This window comes from Geotrypetes seraphini, chromosome 1, assembly GCF_902459505.1.
Source record: "Geotrypetes seraphini chromosome 1, aGeoSer1.1, whole genome shotgun sequence".
Classification (NCBI taxonomy): Eukaryota; Metazoa; Chordata; class Amphibia; order Gymnophiona; family Dermophiidae; genus Geotrypetes; species Geotrypetes seraphini.
The window spans coordinates 488,296,010-488,315,185 of record NC_047084.1 but is presented as its reverse complement, the minus strand read 5'-3'; the positions used below and the strand labels follow the sequence as shown (position 1 = coordinate 488,315,185).

Genomic DNA, 19,176 nt, shown 5'->3' with positions numbered 1-19,176 from the left:
GTTAGACCGTTTTGAAAATCTATCCATGTGCTGATAAATTTTCCAAGGTTGTTGGGTCCTGGTAAATTTAGCATTACCTTGAGGGCACATGCTAATGTTAGTATGCTGGACTGGTGTGTTATTTATATTTAACAATGAGGTAAAGCTGTGTCCTATGAGCTTGTCCTCAAATCAAGGGACACTCTGGATGCAGCAGCCCAACATTTGTACTTTCAAATAGAAGTAGAAGCCCCCTCTATAGATGCAGATCTATTTCTAGCCCCCTGATCCAAATCAAAGACCACTATTTGATACCTAACCCTCCCCCTTTTAATACAAGTCAAAGCTCGCACCCAGTGCATATTTCATTTTCTATTCCACAGAACACAAACTCCATCCCACTCCCCAGAAAAAAAGGCCTCTGTGTAGTCCCCGGCTAACACTTTCACCTTCTCCCTCTCCTCTAGCATTCTGGAGATCTCACTCTCCCCCGTCTTCACCTGCAGGGAGAACTCTAGAGCCTTCCTGTCAGCAGGGCCACCACACTACAAATGAAACCAAGCCTATACTGTTCATTTCTAACTGCTGTTACTGACTTTTCTTTCCAATTCACTTTTTTATGAGGTTTTTTTTTAAATTTCTCATCTGTACAGTATATCTGACATCATTACTTTTCTTCACTCCTCTCTTTTCTGTCACTCTCTTTTCTCCTCTTTCCTGCTCCATCATTCCCAGGTTCATATATCTCACTCTTCTATTTCTGCATCTCTTCACCTATCTCTTTTTTCCTTCTTCTCCTTCTTTCTAACCTCTCCTCCAATCTTACTAGTATTGTTCTTTTAGCTCTCCATTTACCTCATCACCTTCTAGTTTCATCTTCAAACACCTTCCATCCTTCTGTTTCATTCCTTCTTCCACTGATTTTTTTTTTTTTTGCTCCTCCCTCAGCTTCCTTATTTTTCTCTTTCTGCTGTCTCAGCTTCCTCCTGTTGCCCTGTAATGTTCAGTCTCATGCTTAGCCCTGCTCTCATTCTTTCAAAAATAGAATTTTTTTGACGTGTTTTTGTGTTATTTGTTTTAGAACCTAAAATTACTCGACCTCCCATAGATGTAAAAATAGTAGAAGGAGTGAAGACTGTCCTGCCCTGCACCACTCTAGGAAACCCAAAGCCTTCCGTTTCATGGCTCAAGGGAGAGATGGCAGTAAAGGTGGGTAGAGAAACACATTCATATTTACCAAGAATACTATCAGTTTACTAAGGGCTTCCTTTACATCATACTCAGCCTGTTCCAACTTTTCTGACTCTGTGGCAGTTCCTGTGCCTTAGGAATGCAGGTGTCTTCCACCAGAGCACATACAACAGGAAAGCCAAAGTTAAGGTTAACTAATGAGGCCTACATTTATAAGCATAACTTTTAAGCTCCTAAATTAAGATGAATTTTCAGCTGAAAACTTGACTTTGGCTGAAAATAGAGCACACATTCGGGATCCTAAATTTAGGAGCTCAGCCTTTAAAAAAAATATTGAGCCTCTAATTTATACCTGGTGCACTCCCACTCATTCCTCCAAAACAGACATAAATATAGTGGGAAGTTGAATTATAGCAATACCAAAAAGTTTCACATCTTTCAGATTATGATACCATAGGCACTCACAGATATCATGCAATACATATATTTATTTATTTCAAGCCCAGTTCATCTAATTTCTCTTTGGCCACTGGTGGGGGGAACTGTGTATAACTCCCATTTTGCACATTCCAAAAGAAGATAATTGAAGTGCAATGAAAGACCTTCATTTGTATTCTCCAACCTAACTACTGACCTGCCACAAAACCTCAAATACATGCCTGTATTTCATTTTGTCTCCATAAACCCTCAGAACTAATGCATTTATTCCTGCTTGACGATGGTTTTAGTCCAGCCCACATAACTGTGTAATCCAACTATGGTATTTTCTATAAGAAAGCTACCTGCATCAAAATCAACTTCAATTCAAGACATGAATTTAAGAAGCTGCACTTATTTTTATGCATTTCCTAAACTACTCCTTGCAGAAGTCACTTTTAAAGGAGCTTTGCCACTTTTTTCTGCAAAGATTGAAATACTTTTTCAAAAATGACACAATTACATTACCCAATGTAACATGAATATTTATATGTGCCGATATTTAAGGATAGATAATCAGAAGAGAAGCTCCTGCTTGGTTAAACCCCACTGAGCTAGCCAGTGCTAGATGTTCAATGAATATCCCTGCTAATTGGTTATTTCCTAACTGGCTAGGATAGGAACATGCCAGGAGCAGAGCATTAACAGTAGTGGCGTACGCCGCTGGAGGGGGTGGGGAAGGAGCGTGTGGAGCTTGGGGGACAGAGAATAGGGCAGAGGAGGTACGCCACCGCCCCAGACGCCTCTAACTCTTGCTATGCCACTGAATCACTTAATCCTCCATTGCCCCAGGTGCCATAGTTAGGATATGAACCTGCTGGGACAGATGGGTAAAAAAAAAAAAAAAATTGTACGCTGCTCTGAATTTCTCCAGGGTGGTATACAGTGTTCCCTCTAAGCGGGCGGGTGTTGTGAGCAAACTTTTTTCACCGTGAGCCAAAAATATCGGGCGCCAGCAAGTTATGAGCCAACTCGCCCGATTCTCCTCTCGCCGCCCTGCCATCTGCCGTACGCCTCTTCCGATCGTGCGCTGTGACGAGAAACGTGTGCGCTGCGATGTAATATTTTGTGCGCCAGCGCACGCCAGCGCAGCTTAGCGGGAACACTGGTTCAAATGGTTTTATTTATTTCCCCAAATTTATTTTTGTTATACGCATTGAAAATATTTGATATTGCGTTTAAATCAAAATCTCAATAAACTTGAAACGAGTGCCCGTGAGATTGTGGGAGGGTTAAATACTCAAAACTTAGAAGTTTTTGCTACGCCAGCTTTCTGGTATCTTTACATACAGTGGCGTACCTAGCATATGTAACATCCGGGGCCCATCATTTTTTGGCACCCCCCCCCCATCTGTAAGAAAAACATGATTTTTAGTAACAAACCACACGTCACACATGAGTACCTAGGAAAAGGCAGCATCTTACATATTGCAGTGAGCAGTACATCAATACACCCATTGTAAAACTAAACAAGCCAGACCAGCACAGATCAATCCTACACCGTCAATCCTAACAGAAAACCATGTCTTTCGAACACACAGAACACAGAAAACACCTTCGCCTAGTAAGGAATATGTAATCACAAACTAACCCCTCCCTCTTTTACAAAACTGTAGTGTGGATTTTAGCTACGGAGGTAACAGCTCTGATGCTCATAAAATTCTGAGCATCAGAGCTGCTACCACCAAGGCTGGTGCTAAAAACGCTTCACAGTTTTGTAAAAGGGGGGATAAAATAAAAATACATAGACAAAGGTTAAATTGAACCAGCAAGAAGCTGGACTCTGCATACAATGCTTCACAGAAACAGTGACACATGTCTCCTAAAGCAATAAATAAATAGAAATTTTTTTCTACCTTTGTCTTCTGTGGTTTCTCCTTTCCTCATCTTCTTGTAACTCTCTTCCTTCCATTCACTGTCTGCCGTCTCTCTTCCCCTATATGGCATCTTCTCTCCTTCTATGCCCCTTCCAGAAACTGTATGCCTCCCCCTTCCATCTCTCCTTTCACCCCATTGGTCTGGCATCTCTCTCCTCGCCTTCCCTCTCCCACACCTCTCCTCATAGTCTGGTATCTCCCCTTCCCTGATTCTCTGGCATCTCTCTCCTTTCCTTTTCTTCCATCTTTCGTTCCCCCTCCATGCTCTCACATCTCCCCCTTCCTTTTCCCTTAGACTGGCATACCTTCCTCCTATGCTCCAAGCCCTGGCATCTCCTTTAATTCCCTCCCTCATCTTCCTTCTCCCTCCAGCTGGGTACCGCAACACTCTTCCCTGCAGCTCTGCACTTCCCCACAATTGCCATGCTTCGGTTCCTCTTCTTCCTTCCTTCCTCCCCCCCCCCCCCCCCGCAGGGACCCTGCGGCACCATCAACTCTTACTCCCTCTAATGTCGGCCCTGCAGCTCCAGACTTCCTCGCACCTTCTCCCCTCCCCCTTTGGATCGCTATTATTTTAAATGTTATAGCCGCGGAGCTGTATCCATCAGTGGAGATGTCTAACCTCGGCCTGCCCCGGAACTCTTACTGCAACAGTGACTTCCTGTTCCTGCCTAGACGGGCGGCTGCTGCAGTAAGAGTTCCGGGGCAGGCCGAGGTTAGACATCTCCACTGATGGATACAGCTCCGCGGCTATAACATTTAAAATAATAGCGATCCAAAGGGGGAGGGGAGAAGGTGCGAGGAAGTCTGGAGCTGCAGGGCCGACATTAGAGGGAGTAAGAGTTGATGGTGCCGCAGGGTCCCGCGGGGGGGGGGGGAGGAAGGAAGGAAGAAGAGGAACCGAAGCATGGCAATTGTGGGGAAGTGCAATCCCCCCAATGCGTCCCCTTACCTTACCTCCCCTTACCTTTGCGACGCGTGTGTGCGCTGTGAAGAGAAACTTTGCGCTGCGATGTAATATTTTGTGCGCGCGCGCAGGCCAGCACACCTTAGCGGGAACACTGGTGGTATATCAAATGGCAATAAACATAATGCATTGATATTAGTGGGCCCTAAGGCCCCATAGTGCAGTGCTGAGCACAATTCTATAAAAGTTAGGCATACTTAGGTGTCCCAACTTTTAGGCATACCGTGTTTATGCCAGGGTTTTCTTGGCCTAAATGTGTGCACCTAAGTTAAGCAAACAATGGCACCTAAGTCAAAAACAGATGCTTATCTCGAAAGCATATCTATGATCCTTCCCTAACCACACCTACTTTTAGGTAGGCGCTTTGGACTAGTCCAAAGCGCCTACCTAAAAGTTATGGAATCACATTTATTGAGTTGGGTGCATAACTTTCAATTAAGTCCGATTAATGGCAATTATGATGCATTAAGTACCAATTATTAGCACCAATTAAGCCTGTTAATTAAGTTAGACACATACATTGGCTGGGCATATCAGTATAGGTACCTAACTTTAGGTGAATTTATAGAATTTGAGGGTAACTGAATAATTCAGACATAACGCACTAAATAGGAGGTGATACATACTCCCACATTAACATTTTTCAGGTAAATGCACAGAATATAAGAACATAAGAATTGCTGCTGCTGGGTCAGACCAGTGGTCCATTGTGCCCAGCAGTCCGCTCACACGGCAGCCCCCAGGTCAAAGACCAGTGCTCTAAATAAGTCCAGCCTCACCTGCGTACGTTCCAGTTTAGCAGGAACTTGTCCAACTTTGTCTTGAATCCCTGGAGGGTTTTTTCCCCTATAACAGACTCCGGAAGAATGTTCCAATTTTATACCACTCTCTGGGTGAAGAAGAACTTCCTTACATTTGTATGGAACCTATCCCCTTTCAACTTTAGAGAGTGCTCTCTTGTTCTCCCTACCTTGGAGAGGGTGAACAATCTGTCTTTATCTGTTAAGTCTTTTCCCTTCAGTATTTTGAATGTTTCAATCATGTCCCCCTCTCAGTGTCCTCTTTTCAAGGGAGAAGAGGCCCAGTTTCTCCAATCTCTCACTGTACGGCAACTCCTCCAGCCCCTTAACCATTAGTGCAAGACCTGGAAAAAAATAGAAAAATACCTTAAGGCCACATTAGAAATGAGATTAATGTGTGGAAAAGTCCCACATTAAAACACACTAAGCTGGGTTCCGGAACTTGGAGGCAGCAGAAATGGCTGTGTAGCTGTGTATACTTTTTGTGACTTTTCAGTTTTTAAAAATTTTCCCCATAGGAAGTAAAAGCTTAAAATTATTTATTAATGGCTTCTATTAAGCAATCCAAACTGGAATTAGCCTTTAATGCAGGAGGGAAGGCAAAAAGATTGAAAGCAGATCCGCCCATGTCTTCCAAGATTCCCCTGCTGCTGATGCTAAGGATATGACAGATCTAGTTGAAGAGCTGAAAAAAATAAAATTACTGCTACAAAGTAACTCAGAGCAGCAGTGAGAGAGGAAGTGGCACAGAAGATGGAGTTAGTACATACTAGAGTGGAAAAGATAGAAACTCGAGTGGAGATGGTAGAAATGGAGCAGTTGCAGTTTAAAAAAGATCATATGGTTCTCCAGGACATGGAAAAACGGATGGAAGAATTTGAAAACCAGTCTCGGAGGAATAATGTGAGAATACTGGGATTATCAAAAGGGGTGGAGGGGAAAAATGTAATAGCTTTCCTGGAAGAATTTATACCACAGATGCTCCCCCTTAATTTAAAAGTGTCATTAGAAATTGAAAGGGCACATAGAATCCAGGAAAAAGATCCAACAGTCAGAAGGGCCCCAGTCCATTGATATTTCGTTTACTTCATTTCCAGCATGTTATGGAGATATTAAGACTGGCAAAGGAGTAAAGAAACTTGAATTATAAAGATTCAAAAATATTGTCCTAGATTTTGCAAGGGCAACAGTGAAACAGCGCAGGCGATTTTTTATTATTAAGACCACAATTAAAGCTGATTGGGGTAAAATATGGACTATTTTACCCTGCAATAATGAGGGTCACCTATAAGGATAAATTTATGCAGTTTGATGATCCTGACAAATTTAAAGAATTTCTGTCTCAACAAGAGACACCAATGGACTGAGGGAACATTCTACTGTAACTTCAAGCAAGTATTTATGTTGTTTTTCTATTTGACTTCCATTTGATTTTGTTTACAATGATATTCCTGGCACTTATGGATTTCTAAGCACTAATATGTAACATGCCTGCAATATGCCTGCTGATTATAAATATCGGACAGTCAGAGATTTTGTCAGCTTTGTGGCTATGCTGGTTGGACAGTCCAGAGACTGTGGAGGAAACTGAGGCTTCAGATGACTTTATTTTTCCTAGATGGACCATTCAGGTCTTTATCTGCCGTCATCTACTATGTTACTATGTTATGTTACTATTTTGATTTTTGTATGTTTTGTTAAGACCATAGACAAAATTATATGATTTCAGAATATTTTTTTAAATATATTTAATGGTTCTGATTTCTAACTGTCACAGCGCTGTTATCACAAGGGCATTCCTTTTTTTCATTTGATTTTGCCTCGTGATTGGAGAAAGTTTGATCTCTATTCTACTTCTGACCAATGGGAGGCAATACAGAAGGTTAGTTCCCTCCCATTTGGGTAACTGGTGTCTCCAATTGGGAAGCACGCTAGTGGATGTAATGGCTATGTCAGAAGGGAGTGAAGAAGATTCACTGGGGAATGGAAGCTTAACATCTGAGAAGAAAATATTAATTCTTCTGAGCTTTATTCAAATAAAGAACTTGAGGGTTTAGAGTTCTTGAAGTTAATTAAAATTCCGGAGCATATAAAAGGAACTCTTGATGTGCCTAAATCAGTGAAAGAACTACAAGCAGCGTTGAAGTCCCTTAGAGTTGGATCCACTCCAGGTGGTGATGGTTTTACTGTAGAGTTTTATAAATCATTTCAAATTACCCTGTTACCTCATCTATTAAATTTATATCAGGCTCAATTGACTAAAGGTTGCATTATAAATCCTATGGCAGAATCTTTAACTGTTGTTTTACCAAAGCCAAATAAAGATCCCACATTGGTTTCAAATTACAGGCCTATTTCTTTGATTAATGCAGATGGAAAACTTCTGGCTAAGTTATTGGCTTTACGCTTGGCTAAGGCTCTCCCTTATATTATCGGTATGCACCAAACGGGGTTTGTTGCTCAAAGACATTCTTCAAACAACACCAGACTGGCTTTCCACATGTTAAATTTAACAAAAGCCATAGAAGATCCAGCCTTCTCTGTATCTTTGGATGCAGAGAAGGCCTTTAATTGTGTGGAGTGGACCTTCATGTATCAAGCAATGGATTGGTTTGGTATTGGTTCTGGATTTATACAAATGATTCAAACCTTGTATAGTTCCCCTTCTGCCAGATTATATATTAATAATACTTTTGCAGAACATTTTCATCTGAAGAGGGGAGTTAGACAAGGGTGTCCATTATCTCCTTTGCTTTTGTACTGGAACCCTTGCTACTGGCTATTCAACAGGCAAAGGAGATACAGGGTATTCCTTATTCAGGTCGGAACTTTAAGGTCTCTGCGTATGCAGATGATATTTTGGTTCATTTGAGGAATCCTGAAACTTCCATCCCTCGTTTACTGGATTTGATTGACCGATTTGGCAAATTTTCTGGATATAAAATAAATTGGAGTAAACTGGAGGTTCTTCCGCTAAATGTACACTGTCCAAAAGGATTATTTGATACATTCCCTTTTATTTGGAAAGAAGAGGGCATAAAATATTTAGGTATTTGGATTCAAAAAATGCTGAAAGAGACGATGAAAGTAATTGAAAAATCTTTATTGCTGAAGGTCACAGAAATGTGTGAGCAATGGAACCCCTTACATCTGTCTCAGTGGGGGAGAGTTCAAAAAGTTAAGATGATGATTTTGCCTGTGGTTTGCTACCAAATGGGCATGTTACCAGTGTTTTTCCAAGGGTCCTTTTACAAGAAATTAAATAGTATTCTTACTAAATTTATTTGGCTGGGTAAAACTGCGAGAATTGCTTTAGTATCTTTACAAAAACCAATTGCGGTGGGTGGGGTAAATTTTCCCAATTTTTATAGGTACCATCAGGCCTATATACTGCGTCAGGGTATGTATTGGATCCTTTCTGAGTTCATGGAACATCTCCCTGATTGGCTTTATTTAGAAAGGCAACTCATGTCTCCAATGCGATTGTGTCATGTTTTAAGTATCCCAGATATGTTAAGGACAATAGTATTTTATTTAAAACCTGGAAAACTTTGAAATTTATTAACAACTTAACAGATGTTTCAGTAGAGAAGTCTACGTGTCAGTCCTTATTGCTAAATTCCAAGATTCAAATTGGCGAGTCTAAGATCTTTTGGAAGCATTGGATGGCGAAATCTAAAAAATCTGTATAGCTTGCCGGTCCTATGCTTCCAGACGGATTTCCTAGGATATCAGGCCAGTGGTATAAATTAATATCTGGTTATATAAATAAGAACAGAACAAAAACACACAGGTTCCACATGCAATTGCAATAATCTTTCACCAAGAGGAAAAGACCTCAGAAGCCTGCACCATAAAGAATATTCAATTCTGACAATGGTAACTCAGCAGGACAAGTTCTCTATCATTGGTCTTAAAAACCTCTTGTGACCGATGGGAAAAATTTTTATTATGCGATTGTGTACTTAACACATATCTTGTAATCGGTACTTATGATTAGTAATATAATGCACTTATCTTGAATTACTGATAAGAGCCCGACGGGACCCGTTTCGCCAGGTGATTGGCTTCGTCGGGGGACTTTTTTGATAGCTGAAAAGCAAAAAAGAAAAAAGACAAGTGCTTGCACAACATTCTATCATTTAGATACATCTGAAATACAATTGTCTCAATATTTACGCGAAGTAGTACTCACTGCATTCAGTCTGAACTTGCTAGCACATCAAAAAATGGCGCCGGTACCTCTAGAACGCCACGCATGCGTACTTAAAGGGACTCAGAATGACGTCACATACTAAGTTAGAAAAAATCTAACCACCAATTACTATAATTCACCTATTAAGGTAACTAAGATTTCAAATGGACTCTCTACCATGTGTTAGTCTTGTAACTCACAGGAAGGCACAAACAAACCAAACAAAAAAAAACTACACAAATTTTTTCAACGTTGAGCCAAAATAAAGAGGCCATTTATGCCATGGCAACAAGATTTACAAAGTCTGCTTACCTGATCCAGACCCATGCCTGATCTGTGTGATCAGATGACCAGTTCAAGGGGCCACCCAATTTAAACTGGGTGGCTAATAACATTGGGCGAAGGCAAAGCCCAAAAAGAAAAATTGGGAAGGGGGCAGGAAAAGAACAAGGTTAGGATAGAGACAGAAAAGGAGGAATTCGATTGGTGGGAGTGAGGAGATCGGGGATTGGCTAAGAGTGAGGTGAGGAGGAAAAGAAAGGGATTGGGAGTTGAGTTCGAGCGGGTAAAAATTAGTTTGTGAAAGGGGAAGAAGAGGGTGGTGCGAGGGAGTCGGCGTTCCCCTCCCTGCCACCCAAGTTGGTAGGAAATGGGACAGGAGTACATGGTGGAGATGGGTGTGAGTGGGGATTGTTGAGGGGTGGGGGTCACAGCTGGAAGAAGGGCCTAGAGGAGAGCATTTGATTACAAATGGTTTGAAAGTTAATATAAATGAGATGAGTTGAATTATGTCCTCGTGGGTGGCACCACCACGAGTTGAGGTGGCTTGATGACACCGTGGGTCACCGGAGAATGTAAAGGAGAAGAGGGGGAGACTGGGGCTAGTTCGATACCGATTAGCACCAGGAATTAATTCAAAGAATTTTGAGAAATTGTTTGATAATTGGTTGTATGTTAAATGTTATAATCAATTGAGTATTGAAGATGATGATTAAAGAGTGCATTGGAATTATTTGAAAGGGGTGGGGAGAATATGTGATATATATGAGGAGTGTGGCTGAAGTACGAGTCCCAATGTTATTGATATTCTTTAGTTTCTTTAAAGTATAGTTGAGTAGAATGTGTGATGGACTATAACTGAATAGGACAAAGTTAGACAAGTTCCTGCTGAACTGGAACGTACGAAGGTAGGGTTGGTCTCAGTTAGGGCACTGCTGGGCACGATGGATCTCTGGTCTGATCCAGTAGCGGCAATTATTATGTTCTTATGTTCTTAAAACAAGAGGAAAAATCCAAGTCTGCAGTACAAATACGGTGAACCAAAGACACAGAAAGGTACTGCAGACAAATGTACAGAATACAGGCAAATTTTATTTTGAACTAACAAACAGATTGCTGCATACAAATGAACCACTTTTTACAGAACATGGGACCCAACACGGTCCGTGTTTCGATCAACATGTCTTCCTTAGGAGTCCCATAGGATGGTGGTTACCAAACACGCAACAAAAATGCCTGATCTATATAATTGAAAGCACTCAAGCATAAGAGTGACAAAATACTGTCTGTGCCAGCACTGTTTTGAGATAGACAGTGACTTCAGGCAACTCTAGTACTCATGACTTCCATCTACAGCAATCTATTTACAAGAAAAAAAATCATCTACAATAACCTCTTTACAAGAAAAAATAATTACAAGTTTCACCACAAGCACAATTTGATGTAAATTAAACACAGTTGGGCATAGTATGAAAGTCCCAATGAAGACTTGCACCTGTTCGTCAGCTCCTTTCACTACTCGCTTCATACACTGAACTCCAATTTTTGTTTAACTGAACTTCACTGAACATAATCCCTCAAAGCATGCTCATAACATATTTTGGGCACTACCACCAAGACTGAAAACACAGAGGTTCCAACTCTCTGGAGCATACATATAGTCTTTGGCAGGCATAGTAGAACAGTTTTGGGCTTAGGGATATAAGGCTGCAGCTGTCACTTTGTTCTCCTTTTGCTCTCCCTTTTCTGTCATAGGTCCTTTCTTTGTTCCTCCTCTATTTTCCTCTCACCCTCTTCTTCCTTCTCTCCATATCTTTGTACCTCCTTTTCTTCTACTTCCTTTTCTTTCTGTCTTACTCCTTCTATTTCTCCTTGTCCTCTTTTCTATTACCAACCCTCCTTTTTTTTGCCCTCCATATCCAAGATTTCACTTACATATGCAAATGTGCCAAATTTAGGTTCTAGGTAGTTACTGTATGTGTTATCAGACTGGTTTCGTATGCATATCGGGGCTATAGAGCATAGCGCATAATTGCTTGCATGAACATAACATACTTATCTTTCCAGCCCCTGTATGTCTTTCACTTTGTATATTTGTGAAGGTGGTGATGATAGGGTGCTATAATTTTTGTTTTTTATATATATATATATATTATGGGGTGATTGTAAGTTAATCATGGAAGGCACAAAATCTATGGATAGCTTTCATTTGTGGATTTTGCACCAATTTTCAACATAATGCGTGTATATTTTCACTTTGAAAATTACTTAAGGAAAAGTACCTGCACAAACTTACACCTAATTAATTTATGTGGGTAGTTTTTCTGAGATTACTTTTAAAAAACAAAACCTGCATGCTTAAATCTAGTAACTCATCTTCTAAAAAGGCCATTTCTGAGGTTCAAGAACTGTTTCACCTGTGGAAATGATTAAAAATTATTCTTCTCATATATAATCTGAGCAAATTTGAATCAGACTGAGGACTGAATTCTGTAGTATCACTCCTTCAATACTACTTTTGTTCTTCATAGACTGGGAGGAAAATGATGTTGATTTCTGTCTCGGTATTCAATACAGACATGGGGGGACATGATAGATTCTGACAATTCTTAAAAGTGAACCCAAGACAAATCAACAAAATACCAAATTTCCAGTGATGTGAGATATACTATTTAATGGGGTGTCAGAAAGATCTCTTGAAGTAAACAATACCTCAAAGATTCTTAAGATCTTCATTCATCCCCTATGGCTTTATAAATAGTCAATTAGATAATTTTTCACTCATTAATAATAAGTTATATAGAAAAGATAATAACTTAGCTTTTTTTCATTTTGTTCTTTTTCTTTGTCTATTAATTATATTGCAACTGCTTTATCTAGCGGTCAGCATAAATCGCTCCCCTGCCGATGCGTTTCACCTCTTTGTCAAGGCATGGGGTCTGAATCATTAAATGCTCCCAACTTTTATATTCAGCGGCTTTCTTAGAAGCCGCTGAATATAAAAGTTGGGAGCATTTAATGATTCAGACCCCATGCCTTGACAAAGATAGGCGAAACGCGTCGGCAGGGGAGCGATTTATGCTGACCGCTAGATAAAGCAGTTGCAATATAATTAATAGACAAAGAAAAAGAACAAAATGAAAAAAAGCTAAGTTATTATCTTTTCTATATAACTTATTATTAATGAGTGAAAAATTATCTAATTGACTATTTATAAAGCCATAGGGGATGAATGAAGATCTTAAGAATCTTTGAGGTATTGTTTACTTCAAGGGGACATGATAGAAACATTAAAATATATCACGGGCCGCATTGAGGTGGAGGAAGAAATCTTTTTTCTTATGGGTCCCACGGCAACAAGAGGGCACCCGCTAAAACTTAAGGGGGGAAGATTTCATGGTGACACCAGGAAATACTTCTTCACTGAAAGAGTGATTGATCGATAGAATGATCGGCCAGGTAGCCAAAGCCAGTAACCTGCTTGACTTTAAGAGACAATGGGACAAACAGGTGGGGTTGCTGCAGAGTTATACTTAAAAGATGGGTTCTCAAAGGAGGGAAGGTTCTTGAGTGGGTAGACTTCTTGGGCCGCCGGCCCTTTTCTGATGTCATACTCTATGTTTCTATGTTTTTATGTTACATGAATAGTTACATTTTGCACCATACTTTCCTATGGCAGGAAAATACTCGCATTGCTATTTTGGAGTCTGGAAGTTTAAGGATTCATAAAGTTCAAAGGGAGGATGCTGGGCAGTACCGATGTGTAGCAAAGAATAGCCTTGGCATGGTGTATTCCAAACCTGTGTTGCTGGAAGTTGAAGGTGAGTCATTGGTTTATTATAACCTCAGCCTTGCTGTCATAATGAAATAAAACAAGTCACTGCAAAAAACAGACCACAGGTTACCTGAAATAGATTAGCTCTCTGATGTTTATTTCTGATTGGTTGAGAGGTATGGGTGTTTATTTTTGATTGGTTGAGGGACATGCTTCTAATGTTTGTCTCGATGCTGAGTCAACCTAATTCAGCAAATGAAAGTTATATTCGATATTCTTTAGGTATTATCAAAGAGAATAAGTCTGGGATATTTATTGCTACTGATGATGTAATGCTCAAAATTATTTTTGCTTGTGGCCCTCACGCCAAGGTGGTCAGGGCAAGCAGTCTGAACTCCCCTTCTTCCTGTGTTACTGGTAGCAGAACTCTGCCTTGGGACCTTGATCCCTCTTGCTGGGCAAAGGACACTACCCCTCCATGAGGTTACTATTCACACTGACATAAAGTTTCCCCAGAGACTGGAGGACTGGAGAGGGGGCTTACATTGGAAAAAATAGTTAAAGTTATTGTAAGAGGAAGGGAATACCAGACAGAAGTGAGGTATTTCAACCAAATTTTAATTGTTCCTTTGATTGTTGGGTAGTTGAAGAGTGAATAAAACCAAATTGTTAATAAACATACAAGAAAATCAAGTAATGGGAAAACATGTAGGCAACAAGTTCACAAAATGTTATCCTTACTTCACAAAGCTACTCTATAATTTGGATATCACTCTGTAAAAGCTCAGTCTTCACATTTTTCTTTCCCCATGTCCTTTGTGAATCACCCTTCCCAGTTCTTTGAGGGGAAAAGTTAACTTGCAAGTATTTCAGATGTTATATTCCAGACTGGATGGGCCATTTGGCCTTTATCTGCCATCATGTTTCTCTGTTTAAAATGTTTGTGCACTTTCTCCTGTGTCTGCCTTTTACTGATGTACGAGTATCTGCTTCACTAATACTTAAGCCCAATTAATCTACTAGGGATATGCATTCATTTGAAATGATTTGGGAAAAATCAAATGACATTTCCCACCTTATTGCATGTCGTTTTTAATCTGAAATGACAGGGGGAAAACGGAAGTGTGTGTGTTCTCAACATTACCCCCAGAATGAAAAAAAAAGGAAGAAATACCCCTCCACCTTGAAACTAAATGAAATTTATTGGGAATGACACGGGAAACTACTGTAAATAAAAAGAAAATTTTTGAGCTGACTCCCCCCCCCCCCCCATTAGAGTCTATTGTTCTGACCAGGTATATAGTGAAGCAAGTTTGAGTGGAAACCCTGGTCTGATGGATGTCGTAGTGTCCCACGATGACCTGTGATAATCCCTTACTTTGGACCAAATGCCCTCCTGTCCCTTGAAATATTTTCTGTGGATAGGAGAAATGATAAAAACAAAATTTCCCTGGTGTCCATGAGGATTGTGGCTGGAGAGGCATCACAGGATAAGTCCAGAGGGGGGATGGAGTCCATGTGAGGTAGAGCCAGGACTGATATGGCAGCAACACTGTTTTGGAAGTAAAACCACAAGCCATATTTTTAGAATACAGCTGGGATCTGAAGGAGAGGCTATAATTAACATTATGGAGATCTGTGACAGTTACTTGCCTGGAATTGCAGGGACAAGCCTGGGTCAGCCAAATCAACAAAGCATGGCCTTACCCAATCAGTAGAGTAGCACTGACAGCCACAAAGACAAAATAGGCCACAAATTTAAAGGGGACTTACTCAGGTTTTGTTGGTTTTTTTTTTTTTACCTTCTCAGGGTTAGATGCTAGAGACCCCAAGGAAAGATTAAGAGAAAGTATACCAGGACATGTAGGTTGCAAGTAAGGAAACAACCTATAGCAGTGCTGTAAGTCCAATTTGAAATTTAAAGGGGGCTAAATATCTTTTTAAAAAGCTCTTTTTTTAGGTAAAAAAAGGGAAAATAAAAAGGTCTGGGCTCACTTGAGGGAATATTAAGGAATCCAGCAGTGTTGGATTGAAGCAGAACCAATAAGTTGGAAGAACTGGAGGGTGCTATGTAGGAATTTAAGGTACGGAACTAGTTCAAAAGGATTGGTGAGTGTAAAATGTGGTTGCAAATGGTTTTAAGAGAAGAAATGATTGTGATTAAAGTAATTGAAAACGTAATTCTAATTTCCAAACAGTAATTAATCCAAAAAACAAACCTCCTACATTAAATATGCATCACTTAATAGGAATAAGCCATTGTTCTTATGAGGAGGAAAAAGGCTCAGAATACATAACTGGTATGTCTCACTTTTGTACCTATTCAATCTGCAGGAAAAAAAACTCCTTGCAGAACTAATGAATTGCTTTATCTTTTAATATTTCCGAACTTCCTAATATCTAAGAGCTAATTTTTGTATTCTTTTATGCTTACTAAAGAGTTTCTCTCTCTCTTTAAATATATATATATATATATATCCAATATAATAAAACCCTAGCCGCACATGCGCACTCCTACCTGCGTGCTTCCATGATCTGTAGGTCTGTGGCGGCAGGAGTGCGCATGCGCGAGTCCCCAGCCTTCTTCCCAGCACTTACATTGGCCGCCAGCAGCAGCGGCTCCTCTCACGAGCCCCCAGCGCTGCTTTCAGCTCCTGCTGCACGGGGCTCATGCCGAGCCATCCAACAGTTCCAGCGGTCTCACGCATGGCATGTTAGACGGCGCGGGGACCCAGTGAGAGCAGGCCAGCATCAGCAGACCAGATCTTCCCCACCCGAAGCCCTACGCCCGCTGCTATGCCCCTAAACTCCCACGCAGCCTTGGAATCGCTTTTAAAATCTTCAGGTGCGAACAGTGGCTTGCCGCAAGCGCCCCAACGCCAAGCGCCTTTTTGAAATCTTCAGGCACGAGTGGCGGCTTGCCGCACGCGCCCCGACCTCCAAACTCCGAGCGGCGGCTTGCCGCACGCGCCCTGACCTCCATACCCCCCTGCCGCCATCTAATTTTCCCCCTCCTCCCTCTCGCCTGCTCACAGGGTTTAATTGAAAAGCGCTGCGCTGTGCTGCCACTGGCCTCACTATCTTCTCTCCACTGCGGCCCGCCCTCTCACAACTTCCTGTTTCCGCTAGGGTTGGCTGCAATGTAGAGAAGACACTGAGGCCAGCAACAATGCGGTGCAGCGCTTTTCTTTGAGGCAAGTAGATTTCTTGCGTATGCACAGGGGGAGCAGGAAAGGAATGCTGATGGATGGGGCGGAGGGAAAAGGAAGGGAACAGGTGGAGCAGGCAAGGGGTGGGTGCACAGGGAAGGGGGGAATGCTGCTGCTACACAGAGAAGGAGGGAAATGCTGCTGTTGCTGCACAGGGAAGTGGGGGAGGGGGGAAGGGAAAGGGGGCCAGGGAGCAATCTTGGTTTGCTTTGGGGGGGAGACAAAAGGGGGCCAGGCAGGCAGCGCACAAGAATGAAAGACAGCAGGCAGGGAGAGAGACAGAAAGAAAGAAACACAGAGAGACAAAGGGGGCCATGGAGAGAGACAGACAGAAAGAAAGACAGACAGTGGGAGGGAGAGAGACAAAGAAAGGAAGAAAGAGACAGGGGCAGAGAGAGACATAGAAAGAAAGAAAGACAGATAGACATATTCTAGCACCCGTTAATGTAACGGGCTTAATGACTAGTATATATATATATATATATATATATATATATATATATATATATATATATACTGTATGTACCGGTATATGAATTCAGCTACTCAGGAAAATTTCCAGTCCAAGTCCAGTCCAGGATTTTTAAAATTTTATATTAATTGCTGTTTTTACTCTTACCCTCTAGTGCAGGGGTGCCCAAGAGGCCATTCGCAATCGACCAGATCACAAAGGCAACACGAGTTGATCATGGAGACTCACATTGATTTCGCATTTTACCTGCAACCCGATGCCATAAACAGGATGCAGAAGCTCTGGGCTGATCAGCCTTCCTCTCCTTGACTTTAATTCTGATGTTAGAAAGGAAGTTCTAGGCCAGCCAATTGCTGTCTGGCTGGCCCGAAACTTCCTCTCTGATGGCAGAATTAATATCAGGGAGAAGAATGCTGGTCGGCCTGACGCTTCTGCATCAGGAAGTAGGGAGAGCTTGCAGCGGAGGTGGCTTAGGGGGCCTGTTCCACGATGGCGCGGCAGTGGCTTGAGGGAGGGCAGGGAGAAAGAAAGCAATGGGACAGAAAGGGAGACACAAAGAAAGAAGGGAAACAGAAAGAAAGAAAGGGGGGACAGGGAAAAAGACAGAAAGAAAGAAAGGAGGCAGGCAGAGAGACAGAAAGAAAGAAGGGAAACAGAAAGAGAGAAAGGGGGACAGGGATACAAAAAGAAAGAAAGGGGGCATGGAGAGATAAAAAAAGAAAGGGGGCAGGGAGACAGAAAGATAGAAAGAAAGAAAGGGGGACAGGGAGAAAGAAAGGGGAGGGGCAGGGAGAGAGGAAGAAAAAGTTGGGGGAGGGAATGAGGTCTGGAGGAGAAGAAGCATACAGAAGGCTGAAAGAAGGGAAGAAATATTGGATGCACAGTCAGAAGAAAGTGCAACCAGAGACTCATGAAATCACCAGACAACAAAGGTAGGAAAAATGATTTTATTTTCAATTTAGTGATCAAAATCCGTTTTGAGAATTCATATCTGCTGTATATATTTTGCACTATGGCCCCCTTTTACTAAACCGCAATAGCGGTTTTTAGCGCAGGGAGTCTATGAGCGTCGAGAGCAGCGCGGGGCATTCAATGCTGCTTCCTGTGCTAATAACTGCTATCGCGGTTTAGTAAAAATGGAGGAGGTATATTTTTCTATTTTTGTATAGTTATTACTGAGGTGACATTGCATAGAGTCATCTGCCATGACCTCTTTGAAATAACCCTGGAATATAAATGGTAATTAACATTTTCTCTGCGTACAGTGTGCGTTGTGTTGTTTAAAAAATTTATTGTTGGTAAATCATTTTGACTTCATCATTTTAAAAGTAGCTCGCAAGCCGAAAAAGTGTGGGCACCCCTGCTTTAGTGAATTTGATTGTACTTTCCAAACAGAACAGTTGCCAGCCCAAACCGAAACCCAAGCAGAAACTTGACACCTGATTGGTGTTGCCATGGGGTTTCCATTGTAACCACTCAGGAAGTAGTGAATAGCGACAATGGAGATAAGGCTGACAAGACAGAAGCGGAGAAGATGTGTGTGAAAACTCTGGACAAAATATGAAGCAAAATAGCCAACAACGGAGAGTTACATGACTTGCCAAGGATCATACCACAAAGTCTGACAAACATTAACCAAAACTTCATGTAGAAAGAATGTGGAATGAATATTTTAATGCAAATTATTGATCAGGAGGACCTGGAAATGAAGGTCTCCTTTTATTAAGGTGCGCTAGGGCTTTAATGTATGGAATAGTGCGCGCTACATTGCCCTGCGCGCTAGACCTTAATGCCAGCATTGAGCTGGTGTTAGTTCTGAAGCGTAGTGTGCGGTGTAACACGTGGTAATTTCCTGCGTGCGCTAAAAACCCTAGCGCACCTTAGTAAAAGGAGCCCTAAGCTACATTTAGGAAACCCTTGAGCTCTTACCAACAGAGATTTTGAAATGGACAATC

General features: G+C 41.5%; 1 protein-coding gene across 5 annotated transcripts in view; it reads left to right on the top strand.

Annotated features, from left to right (window-relative positions):
* Positions 1 to 19,176, top strand: part of MUSK (muscle associated receptor tyrosine kinase) — a 185,417-nt gene that overhangs the window by 43,360 nt on the left and 122,881 nt on the right. For 4 of the 5 annotated variants that reach the window (XM_033926451.1, XM_033926479.1, XM_033926469.1 and 1 more), the window contains 2 exons: positions 1,061 to 1,188; positions 13,445 to 13,586. In XM_033926451.1, the coding sequence (XP_033782342.1) occupies positions 1,061 to 1,188; positions 13,445 to 13,586 (270 nt within the window). The remainder of the gene's footprint in view (positions 1 to 1,060; positions 1,189 to 13,444; positions 13,587 to 19,176) is intronic. The other variant, XM_033926488.1, reaches the window with a different exon arrangement.